Here is a 16,855-nt window from a genome sequence, read left to right as displayed (position 1 = left end):
GATACCTTCCTGAAATTCTTCAAGAAATTCATAGTGGAACAAGAAAAAGCTGCCAAGTGCATCTGTATCTAAGAGACCAGATTTAATTTATATTTTTTCTTTTAAGAAATGGAAATAAAACCTTCACGACTAGAAGCAACCCATAATTGGGGTGAAAAACACTATATTAAATATTTGTTGAGTAGAAATTATTTTATTAAACCAAAACTCACTGTGAAGTTGAATGTTGTTTGTAGGTTTTTATGGAGACATTCGCTATTTTGAGATATTCTCTCAAGTCTCCTGTTTCTTCAGTTTTTAGAGTATTCAGGTACTCCTTGACTTACATTACATTCTGATAAACCCATCATATGTTGAAAATACCATAAATTAAAAATGCATTGAATGCACCTATTGAATACATCATAGCTTAGCCTAGCCTAGACCTCAAATGTGTTCAGAACACTTACATTAGCCTATTGGCAAAATCATCCTGTTACCATAGAGAGTATCATACTGCATATTGATAGCCTGGGGAAAGATCAAAATTCAAAGTATGGTTTCTACTGAGTTCTTAGCTCTTTCACAGCATTGTAAAGTTGAAAAATCCTAAGTCGGACCATTGTAAGTCAGGGACCATCTGCATTTCTTAAGAATTTAAGTTTAGGATGATAGCTTTTTGATGCAATAACCACAAAAATGCTAATAGCTGAAGATTATGCTCTTTTCTACCAGGCGTTCTGTAAACTTATATACAATCACATTTAATCCTGTAACAACAGTATGAGGTATAAATATTGTTCTTGTTCCCATTTTACAAGTAAGGATTTAAATCTTAGAAAGGTTCAAGGTCAGTTAGCTAATAAGTAGCAGAGGCAAAATACTTGAATAAAGTTTTCAAATTCTAAGAAACCTTTGTGCTTAACTGCTGTTGCATGAACCTCAGTTATAAACAGTCAAAACACTTTGAAGATACTGGACAATTATTTGTTAGGAATGTTCCAGTGTATTTTTTTAAGAGTGGGTTTGTTTGTTTTTTAGCATCAGAGTTTTGATGAAACTCAAGTAACCAATTAATCATTCCCCAGTTGCAAGGATTTCCAGTAATTCTTGTTTTGTTTTGTTTTTAATTAGCATGATTTTTTTTTCAGTCACCAGTGTCATAGTGTTCATTTTTATTTCTTTCTCGGTAGTGCAGGAGGAGTTGGACAAAGCTTCCAGTTTTTGTAATGAATCTGTTTAGAACCTAAAATAGTCTCTCTTTTTGGAGAATTTTCTTTTGGGAGATACGCTATCTGCTTTATTTTATTTTTATAATCGTATTTATGGATTTTAAAGTATATATTTCTAAGTATTTGTTTCTGGTTGTAAATCAAGAAACATAAGTTAAGAAATGGCTCTTATCTATTCTTCCATAACTGTATTGATAATTACGTAGTCTGACATAAATAATCCTAATAGCTTATATCTCTCTCAACAGATTTTATCAAACAAAGAAGAGCAGGACTGAATGAATTCATTCAGAACTTAGTTAGATATCCAGAGCTTTACAACCAGTAAGTAATTTTCGTTGTGTTCTGAAGAGGCACTGAAACCAAACCTAAGAATATTGAATCAGTTACTGATGCAGATTTCATATGTTCTGTGGAATGTCATTGTGCTACACATAATGTGTGTGTATATTTGTAAAATCTTCCTCAAGCATTTCCCCTTGGTCTTTTTTTTTTTTTTTTTGTATTGTTAGTCCTCACCAAAGGATATTTTTCCATTGATTTTTAGAAAGAGTGGAAAGGAGAGATCAAGAGAGAGAGACATTGATGTGAGAGAGAAACATTGATTGGTTGCCTCCCGCATGCACAGCAACCAGAGCTGGAGATGGAACCTGCAACCAAGGTACATGCCCTTGACCGGAATCGAGCCTGGGACCCTTCAGTCCGCAGGCCAACGCTCTATCCACTGAGCCAAACGGGCTAGGGCTCCCCTGGTATTCTTAACTCGTTTTTTGACTATCAAGGTCCTAGTTATTTTCTTTCTGCCTTTTACACTTATATTGGTTTTGTAGATTAAACTTGAAAGGAATTTGTATAGTGCACAGTTAAAACAGTTGGCTGATTGTTCAATGTTACATTTATTCCTGCATTCAAATAGCATTTATTAACTACTTGTTGTGTGCGTTGGGAACATAAAGAGTGCCGAGTGTCATTCGTATGTTCCAGAGGCATAGGTTTCCAGTCTAGCAATTAAGCTAGGAAAGATTTATGATAGAGGTGTTAGAAGATAACAGAAAAATATGGCCAGCTCTTCTTGGAAAGGTCAAAGAAGGCTTCCTGGGACTTAAAGGAAGTGCAGTCATTCAAGAAGAAAACACAGAGAGAGCATTCCAGGCAAAGGGAGCAGCGGGTGTACGAGTCCACAAAAAGCCTGAAATGTTCAGGACACTTAAGCATGACTGGAACACAGAGTAGATTTTCATTAAGGAGATAAGGCCTCTGAAGAAGTTGGCAAGGCTCAAGCCCACGTGCCACCACTCTTGTCCTCTTCCATCGAGAGGCCTCCAGCCCTTCTCAACACAGCGTTCCAGGCAGCCACTGACATGGTGCTCTCGCAGCCTGTGTGTGTGTCTTGTGCTAATGAGCGCAAACTCCTTCTGTAGACCAGCAGCTGCCCATGGAGGCAGGAAGGGTGTGTCCTCTCAGAAACACCCAGGAACAGGGTTTGAGATACGTTTTCATTTTGAGCCCGGTCATTTCTTCATGGGTATTCATCATGTTTATTGTGATTTGCAATTTACATATATGTTACTTTATATGTGTATGTGTAAAGTATTATATTCTAAGAAATAAAGAGAATAAGTTATCTGTGGGGCTTTTTCACAGCTTACCTTTCTACGTAGATGTAACTAAGGGTTGTGTTAGGGACAGTGATGCAGATACCACACTCTTTAAGTCTTTTCAGATCACAGCACTGAAGGACTGTATTTTTAGCACTTGTTACTGTAGGTTTCTGGTCAAGAGCACATACCTCGGTTGCAGGTTCCATCCCTGGCCCTAGTCCAGGAGCATGTAGGAGGCAACCAATCGATGTGTCTCTCTCACATCAATGTTTCTCTGTCTTTCCTCCTCCCTTCCACTCTCTCTAAAAATCAATGGAAAAATACTAGTATACTCAGGCGAGGATTAACAACAACAACAAAAAGTTTCCCATGATAAAGGACAATAAGTAAATATACTTAACGTGGAAATAGCTCATGCAGATAATTCACACTTAAGACACCAAAAAAAAAAAAAAATGGACAAAGCACTTTGATTTACAAAAGAGGAGCTACAAATGGCTGATTAATTACCCCAAAATAACTGAACATTTCCTTCCCTATTTAAGAAATGCAAATGGAAGCAGAAAGACCTTATTTTAGCTTTATTGTAGTATATAGCACATACAGGAAAGAGCAGAAATCATGACTGTACAGCTTACTAAATTATGTGAGAGTGAATACACCAGAATTGCCACCCCCAGGCCAAGCAATAGAACGTTACCAGCACCCCTGAAGCCCCTCACAATCTCCTCTCCTCTGTTCTAACCCAGAGGTCATCATTCTCCTGATTTTTTAGCAGCATAGATTAATGTGCTCTGTTTTTTAACGTTACGCAAATGGGATCATACAATACATATTCCTTATCTGGCTTATTTTTAACAATGTGAGAGTCACTATGTTGTCACATATAGCTGTGGTTTGTTCCGTTTCCGTAGCTGTGTATATCCCATTGGGTGAATAGACCATAGTTTATCCATTCTACCACTGATGGGCATGTGAGTTGTTTCCGGTTTCTGGCTATGACAAATAATGTTGCCATTAACATATATTTTGGGGCACATGTGCAAGCATTTCTGATGTATCTTGGAATAGAAACCCTGGGTTGTAGAGTATATACAGGGTTCAGCAAAAGTGGGTTTAATTCATATGGATAATAATACAATAATCCTACATAATAAAAGGCTAATATGCAAATTGTCCCCTCAGGAGTTTGATTGACTGGGACTTCAACAGCTCACTGTGACGTGCGCTGACCACCAGGGGGCAGCACGGAACGAAGGAAGGCCCCGATCGGCCCTGATCGCTGGCCAGGCCTAGGGACCCTACCCGTGCACGAATTTTGTGCACTGGGCCTCTAGTTAATAAATAATAGTACAAGATTAAACTCTGTTCTGCATGCTCACAGCTGTAAGCCTATTTTTGCGCCGCTGTATTTAAACTTGCTAAGAGAGTAGATCTTAAAGGTTCTCATCACAAGAAAAAAAAATTGTAACTGTGTATAGTGATGGATGTTAATTAGATTTACTGTGATCATTTTACAATACTTACAAATATCAGGTATATCTCAAGAAGAAAAAAAGAACATTTGGTAGGCGGTACCTCTGATACAGAGGTAGAATCATTGCTCAGGATTCTCATTCACCCATACAAAGCCCCTCTTTTATTTTAGTCCATTTTTTTCTCTTCATCTTTGATCTTCACTCTCAATTCTTCATTCCACTATTGGTACCCACTTTAATGTGTTTGTTATATGTTTTTGGATACCTGTTTACCGATTGTTGCTTTGTGTTCCTAAGTATTTAATACACATATACACATAAATGGTATTGTGCTGTAGTTCCTTGTTTCTGCCTGCTGTAGGCGATTTCTCTGCTTGCCTACTCATTTCTCTAGTGGCAGGTGGTTGTTTTGCTTCTGATTCACTACTATAAGGAATGTTGCAGTGAGTATCCTAGTTACATGCCTTTCACTGAACCTGTGTATAATTTTTTTCTGTGGTTTGTTCCTAGAACTGGAATTTCCGGGTCAGGGAAATGCATACACAGTCTCACCAAGTACTGCCAGATTGCTTTTTAGGAAACTTGCCTCATTTTACATTCTCACCAGTAATACATGAGGGTGTCTCTTTCCCTATATGCCTACCAACTTTTGATATTATCTGTCTTTCTAAATTTTGCCATTTAATGGACATAAAGTGGCATCTCATTATTATTTTAATTTGTATTTCTTATACTATTAGTGAAGTTAGGCATCTTGATAAATTTTCTTACCATTTGGGTTTTGTCTTCTATGAACTGACTATGCCTTTACCCATGTTGGATTCTCTATTTTTTTTTAAAAAAAATAACTTGCTATTTGTTTTATAATAATGAATATTAATTGATTTTGTTTGGCTTTATTACTATAAATGGTATTATTTTTATTTTCATTTTGAAAGGGAGAAAAGCTGTAGAAATACTTTCAAAGTCATGATAAAATTAATTTTTGTTTTTAGTCCAGATGTCAGAGCGTTCCTTCAAATGGACAGTCCGAAACACCAGTCAGATCCATCTGAAGATGAGGATGAAAGAAGTACTGAGAAGGTAGTTAAAGGAATGTATTTTTCAACAGAAAAAATACCATTCCCCAAAGATGAAATTATTGGCAACTTTAGGACATATAGTTAAAACAAAGTCATTTTATCCATTGTAAATTTTCTGTTCTGTAGAATACATAAAAACAAATGTGTATACTTCTTACCACTATTATAAAATTTATAAATGAGCACATTTTATAATAAAAAGTAATACATGTTAAACAGTTTTGAAAATAGTAAAAAGGGAAGTATTACCCATATTATCAGACCCAAGTAATTTTTAACATTTTAGTGATTTTTCTTTCTAATCTTCTCTTAACATATAGTGATTTTTCAAAATTATCTTAATTCTAATTATGTAGTGTATACAGTTTTGTATTCCACTCTCTTCACTTTATATCTGATTTTTTGGGTCACTATTTGCCTGCTTCTTCATCACTGTACTCGAATAGGATATTTTAATTTTTTATTTATTTTGATTTTATTTTTTAAATATATTTTTATTGATTGCAGAGAGGAAGGGAGAGGGAGAGAGAGATACGAACATCAATGATGAGAGAGAATCATTGATTGGCTGCCTCCTGCACACCCCCTACTGGATATTGGGCCCGAAACCCAGGCATGTGCCCTGACCAGGGATCAAACCGTGACCTCCTGATTCATAGGTCAGTGCGCAATCGTTGAGCCACACTGGTTGGACAGATATTTTTATTTTTTTAAATAAATTATGATAAGTATAATAAGTTCATGCCTTATTACGAAGCTATTTTCTGCATTTACTTCAAAAATTATCTGGGAAAGGCAAATTATAATAATTTTACTTAACGGATTATTAGCAATTCAAGTTATAATTACAAGTGTTATAAATATGATAATACCTTTATAATTCAAGATTGTTTATTAAAATATATACATGTAGCCGAAACCGGTTTGGCTCAGTGGATAGAGCGTCGGCCTGCGGACTGAAGGGTCCCGGGTTCGATTACGGTCAAGGGCATGTACCTGGGTTGCGGGCATATCCCCAGTGGGAGATGTGCAGGAGGCAGCTGATCGATGTTTCTCTCTCATCGATGTTTCTGGCTCTCTATCTCTCTCTCTTCCTCTCTGTAAAAAATCAATAAAAAAAATATATTAAAAAAAATATATATATACATGTAAATCAGAGGTTTTGGGTTGGAGGGCATCTTTGTTTTTATAATTTCTTTTAATTATGTCATGGTTCTCTTTTTGTAACTTAAAAGATAATATTATGAGTTGGAACATGACTGTCCCACAGCTAGAACCTTCATTTGATAATAGATGTATTCCTTTTTTGCAACTGCTGGAAAGTAGTAATGTTTCTCTGAGACCCCAAGGGGATGCTCAGTTAAGAGAACAGGTTTAACTTTTTCATCTGTGACATGGTTGCTCCTAGGACGACATAAAAGAATCTTTTTATCTTATACTTCTGTGACTAATCCAAAGAGTAACTGGAAAGCATTTGTAACTTAATGAGGTAATGTCTATATAAAAAGCACATATAAATGGATTTTTCAAAAAGAATATTTAAGGTCCCAGTAGATAAAAGAAAAAGGAACATGAAGAAATACTGTTTGTAAATAAATGTATGGGAAAATGTTCAGCCTTGATACCAATAGAAGAGTATTTTTAAATGAGATTTTTTTCTCTCTCTATCAAGTTAACTAAAATGTAACGTAAATAAAATACTGTAGGACTGAGAAGGTAAGGTACAATGGGCACCCTTGGGCATTACAGGTGTCATTATAAATTTATGCAACTCTTTTGGAAAGCAATTTGGCAATATGAATCAGACATAAATATTCATGTCCTTTGGGAGTTGAGGCAAATGAAATAACCCTTCCTATGGAAAAAAGACAAAGATGTTTGGTTTAGTATGATTTATAATGAAAAAGTAAAATCACGTTAAACATTCATCAATCAAATAGTATGTCTCTATACACTGTACATTTAAAAAATATTTTTGAAGATATATTTTAAGTTTTGACATACTATTAGATGAAATCAGGGTATAACATTTTATATGCATATTCACACAGTGTGATTATAGCCAGTTTTTAAAAGTTATGCAAAGACTACAGTATATGAAATTACTGTTAAAAATTTACAAAATTATCTGTTGGCAAAGTTATGGATTTTTTTTAAAAGAAGTCTTCCTAGTTTTTCCATATTTTCCAACTGTGAGTATATGATATTAATTGAAAAAGATGAAACTGTTGAAAAATAGTTTAAAGGACAAAAATCTATATAACCATGGTTTCCCATGTTTTACTTGCTAATCATGTTGAGAGTATGTAGGTTTAGGTCAATTAGAGAATGTCTTACCTTGCTATAAGAGACAGCTGGTTTTGAAAGAACCAAACTGAGCCCACGGTTGGTTTGGTGTTGTCCTGTGCACCGAAAGGTTGCTGGTTCGATTCCCTGTGAGGGCACATGTCTGGTTGTGGGCTGGGTCCCTGGTAGGGGCATGCAGAAGGCAGCTAGTCAGTGTTTTGCTCTCACATCAGTGTTTCTCTCTCCTTCTCCCTTCCTCTCTCTCTCTCTCTCTCTTAAAAAAAAAAAAAAAAAAAAAAAGAATAAAAGAAAGAACCAACTGAAAGATTCCTGGCTCCTGGCTTCTATTTTGTCACTATTAGCTTTAGATCTGAATTTTGTTTCTTTGTTCTTTTTTCATCCATAAAATCTGAAACTTAGACTAGGATATCTTGCAGTTTTAAAATACTGATAAAAAGAATCTCCTTTAAAAAGGAAACAAGCTATACTTGTCTTGTACTTGTAACTCCTTATTAATAGTTACAAGTTAGGACCTTTAAGTCGATAAGTTAATAGCCAGATAATATCTTAGAAGGCATATGGACCTACCCCTTATTTATAGAGAGAAAAATAGAGGTCAAGAGAAGTAAAGAAACATGTTCTTGATTAGAGCTCACTCTGTTAATAAATTATACCTCACCTTCAGTTTAGTGATTAGAAGTAATATTTAAAAATAGCTGGGCGGGGAGCTGGGCGATTGAGGAAAAAAGAAGAGAGAACTCATTTATGCGGACAACAGTGTGGTCATTTTGGAGAGGAGGGTGGTGGGTGGAGGTGGAGGAGGGCGTAGGGGGATAAATGGTGTTGGTTAAAAATAAAAATAGTAGGTAGAGTTAAAAGTTACCTAATTATACACTCCAGTAATTTTCATTATTATTTCAAAAATGTGCTCCACTGGAAAAACTATTGCCAAATAATAAAATCTTACTACATGTTAATATAATTCAGAGGACAAGTTGTTCATGTTATTATTTAATCCACGCTTATTAAATTTGCTTCCCTCATCTAAGAAAAATTTATTGAATGGAAGCATGATCCAATTCTCTGCATATCATTAAAAGAATAAGTGTATTGAAATTACAATTTAGTTCGGATTATGTTATCCTATTCTATGGGACACTATAATATGTAAACATAATCATAGTATTAAGTCAGGTTAATATGCTCTACACCTTAAACTAAATTTATACAGTGCTGCTTGTCAAGTATATCTCAATAAAACTGGGGGAGGGGGGTTACTCTATGTTACAATTATGCCACAATAAGGTAATTCTCATTTCATGAACCATTTTCTTTTGTCTTGTGCTTGACTGTTATGGTTCCTTATATTTTTGTGTTCTGGGGTTGACTTTTTTTTTCCTCTTTTTTTGAGGGGCGGGGATTGACCTTTTATTACAGAAAGATTTTTCACATAAAGGTATTGTTAGGAAATTAATTTGATTTGTAACTAAAAATTGGTGCCAGTGTTGTTGTTTCATAAGAAACATATTATTATACATCAGAACTTTTGTTCTTTATTTTTAAAAACTAGGGGCCCGGTGCACGAAATTCGTGCACTGGGTGTGTGTGTGGGGGGGAGTGTCCCTCAGCCCAGCCTGCCCCCTCTCACATACTGGGAGCCCTCAGGCGTTGACCCCCATCACCCTCCAATCGCAGGATCGGCCCCTTGCCCAGGCCTGACGCCTCAGACAGAGGCGTCAGGCCTGGGTAGGGGACCCCCAGACCCCTCCGATTGCTGGCTCTGCCCCTTGCCCAGGCCTGATGCCTTGGCCAGAGGCGTAGACCCCCATCACCCTCCGATCGCCTGATCGGCCCCTTGCCCAGGCTTGACGCCTCCGCCAGAGGTTTCAGGCTTGGACAGGGGACCCCCATCTCCCCCCCCCGATCACTGGCTCTGGCCCCCGCCCAGGCCTGAGGCCTCTGGCCCAGGAATCATGCCTGGGCAGGGGACCCCCATCTCCCTCTGATCGCTTGCTCCACCCCCCGCCCAAGCCTGACGCCTCGGCCAGAGGAGTTGACCCTCATCACCCTCCGATCACCAATCACTGGATCGGCCCCTTGACCAGGCCTGAGGCCTCCGGCAGAGGTGTCAGGCCTGGGCAGGGGACCCCCAGCTCCCCGTGGTTGCAGGCTCCGCCCCTGCCCAGGCCTAATGCCTCTGGCCTAGGCGTCCGGCCCGGGCAGCGGGGACCCGCAGCTGCAGCGGCCCCGCGATCATGGGCTCCACTTTAGGCCCAGGCAAGGGACCCCTAGCTCCTGGGACTGCCAGCTTCGACCGTGCCCAGCTCCCATCGCTGGCTCCACCCCTACTTCCTGCTATCACTGGCCAGTGCGGAAAAGGCACCTGATTCTCCGATCATGGCTGGGGGGCAGGGCAAAGGGCTCTTAGCTCCCCCCTGGGTTTCTGATCACTGTCAGTGGCAGGGGGCTTCTTCCTGCTTTCCCTTTCGCCTCCCTGCATTGTGCCTACATATGCAAATTAGCCGCCATCTTGTTGGCAGTTAACTGCCAATCTTAGTTGGCAGTTAATTTGCATATAGCCCTGATTAGCCAATGAAAAGGGTATCGTTGTACGCCAATTACCATTTTCCTCTTTTATTAATGTTGATAGCTTATATTCTGGAGATTGTCCATAAGTTTCAAATGAATTTAAGTGAAATGTATATGATATTTGTCTCTAATATGAAATTGCTTAGATAAAATTCATTGGTTATAATTAACTTAAAGAAGTTTTTAGCCTAGCGGTTGAGCGTCGACCTATGAGCCAGGAGTTCAATTCCCGGTCAGGGCATATGCCTAGGTTGCAGGCTCCGTCCCCGGTGTGGGGTGTGCAGGAAGCAGCCCATCGGTGATTCTCTCTCATCATTGGTGTTTCTGTCTCTCTTGCCCTCTCCCTTCTTCTCTGAAATCAGTAAAAATATTTTTTTTTAAAAAAAGAAGTTTTTAAAAGCTTATTTCATATCTATAGCTTATATGAAAAATCTTCTATAATAATAAAAGCATAATATGCTAATTAGGCCAGATGTCCTCCTGGATGACCTTCCGGACGGAGCCGGGGCTGCGAGGGAAGCCTGGTTCCTGGGTGCCAGAGGGAAGCCGGTGCCGGAAGCCGGGGGAAGGAAGGCCTACTCTTGCACGAATTTCGTGCATCGGGCCTCTAGTAATTACATAAGGCTCTACTAAAAGTATCCATCTTTATTGGAAAATTTGAAAACCAAAAGCCATTTTTAATCAGGTTATTTTTTTAATCTTTATTGTTGATAGTATTACCGCTGTCCTCTTTGTTTTGTTTTCTTTTCCCCACTGACCCCCTCCACCTTGCCCCCGCCCCTCCCAGGCCTTCACCGGACTCTTGTTTGTGTCCATGGCCTATGCATATATGCATATAAGTTCCCCAAATAATCTCCTCCCCCACAACCAGGTCTTTTTTTTTTTTTTTAATATATTTTATTGATTTTTTACAGAGAGGAAGGGAGAGAGATAGAGAGTTAGAAACATCGATGAGAGAGAAACATCGATCAACTGCCTCCTGCACATCTCCCACTGGGGATATGCCCGCAATCCAGGTACATGCCCTTGATCGGAATCGAACCCGGGACCCTTCAGTCCGCAGGCCGACGCTCTATCCACTGAGCCAAACCGGCTTCGGCCACAACCAGGTCTTTAAATGTAAAAACGATCCTCCACGGAGCTTTCCCCAGTTTACTTCATTCATTTTCCACTTGGAGCTTGATTTCTGCCTTACCCTTTTCCTTATAACTGCTCTTGAAATACGTCATAAAAATGATTATGGATGTTTCCAAATAAGTCTATACGTTTATTTCGAATTAGGGCTTTAGGTTTCTCTCACATGGCACCACATCAAACATCTGGTGAAGTTAGGAGAACACTCATTGACCGTGGAAGCTCCATGATGAACTTTAATGTGTGTTTTTTCCCCCTTCAACAGCTACACTCTACCTCACAGAACATCAACCTGGGACCGTCTGGAAACCCTCAGTAGGTTTGATTTGTTTCCAACAATCCTTTAAGCTCTAAGAGGATCTTTTTTTTTTTTTTAATGTGAATATTTAGATATAATTTGACCAGTTTAACTGGAAGGCTGTGAGATATAACCATAGCTACAAAGAATATAATACTGCCCTATGCTTGCCTAACTTATTGCTCTAGCTTTCCGTTGCTTTAGTAGAGCTCTGAGGCGTTTTTAACCCACAGATTATTGATCTGGTTCTATTTCACTTTTGTTACTTCCCTCTCCCTTTCCCTCTCTCTGTCTCTTTCTGCCTCTCTCTCTCTTTCTGTGCATGTGTATCTGTAAAATCAGTAGACTGTATTTCCCAGGGGACCATAAGTCCTGGGGGTACTTGGGAAGTGTTCCGACCGAAGCATCCGTGCAGGCCTAATTGATACTCTCCTAGTACTCAGTGTCATTGGTGCAACCCTGGTTGGTAGCCAGCTTGCTCCAGAGTACTCATGACACGTATTAGTTTATTAAAGGCTGCCAACCATTCTTTATGCAGTGTCTCCCGTATGTGATTGACCCCGGGAGGAACATTTTGAGGAACACCAGAGTGGTAAATATAGACGCTGTCTTGAGTGTCAACTGTAGCGATTCATTGGAAGGGAATGCCCAGAAACACGGAACACAAAGGGTTCCGACGCCACTTCCTGGCTTCGAGGAGTGCCCTGGACAGTTTAGTGATGTCTGCCTGGGTTAGAGGACTGTTGCTATCCTTTCTTACAATGATTTTCACAGCCTTATTGGACTCATTCTAAAGTATTCTATCTTTTATCCCAGGATACTACGCTTCCCTCACCCCTTTGGTCCTCTTAAACAGTGAGTATAGACAGATAAGAGACATGGTCCAAGGATTGGGTCATGGGACACTTTGGCATTACAGGGAGGTCAGGGAGGAGCCAGGAAAGGACACTAAAGAAAGAGTAAGTGGTAAGGAAGGAGGAAAACAAGGAATGTAGTGTCAGACAATCAGGTGAAGAACGTTTCTCGAGGAGGGAGGGAGTCATTGACTTAGTTAATATTGCTAATAGGGCAGGTAAGATGAAGATGGAGAATCGACCACCGGCTTCGATCAGTCCCTGGTGACTGTTACGAGCAGTGTGGTGGGTACAAAGACCTCGGCAGGAAAGGGTTCAAGACAGAGCTAGAGGACAGCAGGTATGGACAATGAGTTTAGACCACTTACTTGAGTTTTGCTGCAAAAGAAAGCACAGAAATGGGAGGGTAACTAGAAGAGGAAGTTTGGTTTTGAGCATTTTACTGCCATCATAGCACTGAGTTGGTCAGGCAGCACAAACACAGAAATTTGCTTTCAATTAGGGTTTATCACCAGCAGTTACCAGTGGGGCCTCAGTTAGTGTATTTAACATGAGGGATAAGCATGTTTTTTCACTGTTATATTTGTTTAAAAAATTATTTCAGTATCTCGGCATATCATTAAAGAACAAAATAACTAGTCCAAAGAGCACGTTCTTGAAGAAGAAAAACATCTAAGCTTAGTTAAGTATTTATTTCCCTAACCTTCACCTGTTATTATTTAACCTTAACCTTACTCTCATCTTTGAATATACTATTTCTCTCAATGATGAATTTAAGGAAATTTAGACTCTAACTAGAGTCATTAACCTTTCCTTAGTAGAACTTGGCAATTCGGACTGTGTTGAAGGAAACAGCTCTGCTGGCTGCTTATGCTCAACTTTCTGCTGCCCTGTGCTTTGCCTGCATTCAGCCAATGCTTTTTTTTACTGACAGGATAGTAGAAATAGGACAATGTTAGCATTCCCTCTGGCTTCTCTGCTCCTGGCTTTCCTATATTACCACTTTTGAGAATAAGCAGAGAGAGGTCTTTATCTGTAATGTATAAGTGATAGATATGCAAAGCACTGTGATGACTTCTTTTCTCCATCAGAAGTTTTTCTTAGTGACTTTACTAGGTGTTTCAGCTATTAACTTCCTTTTCGGAAGAATTACCAAACTAGAAAGTCCTTGGAAGGTATTACTAATTTATACAGTTATTCATTTTCTTCATTAACAACATCGGTGAGGTTTACAGTTAATAAAATTGGGTTAGATAGAAGCTACTTTGAGTTCAAAGATATATGTGTCATTTTCTTCTAATGGGGCTATTATTGAAGTTTCTTTTAAGCAGAACTTAACAAGGCATAATGTTATAAAATATCAAGTTAGAAAGTAGATATTATTACTTACTATTGCCTATTTTGTATTAAAAATGAGTTACCGCTAGTGTGAAAGTTGAAGTCATCATGCTGAAGTGTTTTGTACCCAACATTTACTTATTAAAGAATGTGCTGAGAAATGTTTAAAAGTTAACATTTGTCCATTTTCTTGGAGGCTCATTCTTGTCGTTCATTTATTTCAGTGCTAAGCCAACAGACTTTGATTTCTTAAAAGTTATTGGAAAAGGCAGCTTTGGCAAGGTAAGAGTGTGTTTATTTTCTCCTTCAGTAAATAAGTACTTAAGGAATGCATGCTTTATACTTGCCAGGCCACAAAGCCTGTTGGTATGCAAGACATGGAGTTAAGATGCTTTCTCAACCTTCAAAGTACTGACAGGATAATTAGGGAGATAAGGCATCTACTTAAAGTCTAACATAAAATTCACTTGTTCAAAAAGTATATGTTGAGCAGCTACTATGTGCCACGCATTGTCCTGGGTCCTGTTTAGATAATACTGAACAACACTGACATGGCTACTGCCTTTGTGACGCTGACAATCTAGTGGGGAAAATAGTCAAATAAAAATATGCAATAAAATAGATAATTGTAAGTAGTAATGGGTCTGTGAAAGAATTGAAGAATAGAGCAAAGTGACAGAAAACTGTAGGGGGGGGGGGTTGGGGGGGGCGGGGTCATTAATTGCTACTCTGATGGGTGGGTCAGTAATTGCTACTCTGATGGGTGGGTCAGTAATTGCTACTCTGAAGAGGTCTATTGAAGCTGAGGCAGAAGGACAAAAGTGAGCAGCTGTGTAAATAATAGTTGGGGGAGAAAGGGCTCTGGAAAGACCCTATTTCTCCTCAGAAGTGAGTGTCAACTGAGCCATTTAACTTGAGTGTGGCCACCAGGGGAAGACAAGGCCACAAGTGCCATAGATGGTGTTATCAGAGTCATAAAATATATTTAAATGCTTTTTTTTTTTTGCATTATACTTCAATCTGCAGTCAAAATAAATATGTATGTATTTAATTATAGTTTGCTATATTCATAGCTTTCTGTATCTCTGGCTTGTTTTCTGAGTTCCCTAGATACCAGAAACTGTGACCATGCAGTTAAACCCATGTGTGTTCATTAACTCAGAAATATATATTTTGACCACCTGCTACATGCTGGGCAATAGAAAGATAGAAATAGATCTGCTCTCAAAATGCTCACAGTTCCTTGAGATGGTAGAGATACTCTGTCATTAATAACAAAAAGCATTATCTTTTGGAAACTTCATGTTTAGAGTCTACCAGGATTGGGTTCTTGCGTACAATGTGAGGTGTAGGGTCACAGTTTATTTGTTCCCTGTGGATAGCTAATGTATCCCACATAATTTATTGCAAAGACTGTTCTTTCCCCATTGATCCCCAGGGTAGCCTTCGTCACAGCTCCAGTGTCCATGTGTGCATGGATCTACTTGTAGATTTTAGGTTTATATTTGTTTCTAGATTGTATATTGTGTTGCAGTAGTCTGTCTATCCTTGCTCCAATACCACATTGTCTTGACAAATGTAGCTTGATTTCCAACAGAACCAGTCCTCCCTCCTTATTCTTCTTCATGAGGCTATTCTTTGCATATCTATATAAATGTTAGAAATTAGCATGCCAGTTTCCACAAGATTCTGTTGGATTTTGATTGGGATTGCATTGAGTCTATAGATCAATTTGGCAAGAATTGTCATCTTCACATTACTGAGTCTTCTAATCAGTAACCATGGTATATCCTTTTGTTAATTTAGTTCATGTTTATTTTTTTTCAGGATTGTTTCATAGTGTTCTGTAATGGGCTGGGTTGCACGCACTTTCAAGGACCTGATTACACATCTTTAATTAGATATTTATTCTTCTACATTGCATTTTTATGCTTATTGAAACTTGTTATTTATTGAAGCTGAATTATGCAATACCTATGACACATTGGTTCTACTCCTAGCTTTACAACCAACAGAAATGCATGTACATATGCACTAGGAGAGGCATGTGCCAGAATATTCATAACATCGTTATTCATCAGCAATTTAAATGTCTGTCAACAAAAGAGTGGATTAAATTGTGTAATGCAGTAGTCTACATAGCAATAAAAATTTTAAAAACTATACGACACGCCACAACTTGAATGGGTATTAGATAATTTAGAGTGAAAGAAGTTAGTCAGAGACAATGCTACATGATTCTAATTTGAAAAATTTTAAATGATAATATCAAATTACTGGTGTTATTACGACTTGAGATAGTGGTTACCTTTGAGGAAGACAGGGATGAGTAATTTCTGGAATGGGGCCAAAGCGGGGAATTCAGGCTACCCAAAATGTTTTATCTTTTGACCTGGATAGTGGTTACATAATGTGCTCATTTTGTAATAATTTACTGAACTATAATGATTTGTGAGTTATTTTACTTATATGTTGTTTAATAAAAATTAAAAATCTTGCAAAATGATTAGAAACCAACAAAGAGCAGTAAAACAAAGAGAAACAATACACAAAAAGAAGGAAAAGCAGAAAAATGCAGATTTACAATATGTTTGAAAAACAGAAAAATATATATGATAAGCTAAAATAAATAATGGCAATCTAACACTTATTCTTATCTTTTCTCCAGCGAGTGGTCTTGGTTTCACTTTTTCATTTGCACATTTTTTGTTGTTGTTGTTGTTGTTAATCCTAACCTAAGGATAATTTTCTATTGATTTTCATAGTGTAAGGGAGGGGAGAGAGAGAGAAACATCGATGTGAGAGAGACACATTGATTGGTTGCTTCCCTCACTTGCCCCAACCGGTGGGGCTGGGATCTAGCCTGCAACCGAGGTACTTGCCCTTGACCGGAATCGAACCTGGAATCCTTGAGTCCACAAGCTGGCGCTCTATCCACTGAACCAAACTGGCTAGGCCTGCATATTGTTTGTTAACCATTTGTC

At 38.5% G+C, this 16,855-nt stretch overlaps 1 protein-coding gene across 9 annotated transcripts in view; it reads left to right on the top strand.

Annotated features, from left to right (window-relative positions):
* The window catches only part of SGK3 (serum/glucocorticoid regulated kinase family member 3), a 109,834-nt gene that overhangs the window by 72,350 nt on the left and 20,629 nt on the right, over window positions 1–16,855 (top strand). For 7 of the 9 annotated variants that reach the window (XM_059672996.1, XM_059672991.1, XM_059672993.1 and 4 more), the window contains 5 exons: window positions 1,460–1,535; window positions 5,286–5,373; window positions 11,647–11,696; window positions 12,496–12,534; window positions 14,096–14,153. In XM_059672996.1, the coding sequence (XP_059528979.1) occupies window positions 1,460–1,535; window positions 5,286–5,373; window positions 11,647–11,696; window positions 12,496–12,534; window positions 14,096–14,153 (311 nt within the window). The remainder of the gene's footprint in view (window positions 1–1,459; window positions 1,536–5,285; window positions 5,374–11,646; window positions 11,697–12,495; window positions 12,535–14,095; window positions 14,154–16,855) is intronic. The other 2 variants (XM_059672997.1, XM_059672995.1) reach the window with 1 other exon arrangement.

Source organism: Myotis daubentonii, chromosome 17, assembly GCF_963259705.1.
Source record: "Myotis daubentonii chromosome 17, mMyoDau2.1, whole genome shotgun sequence".
In the NCBI taxonomy this organism is placed as follows: domain Eukaryota; kingdom Metazoa; phylum Chordata; class Mammalia; order Chiroptera; family Vespertilionidae; genus Myotis; species Myotis daubentonii.
The sequence above is the reverse complement of the archived record's forward strand: the minus strand, read 5'-3'. Positions and strand labels throughout refer to the sequence as shown.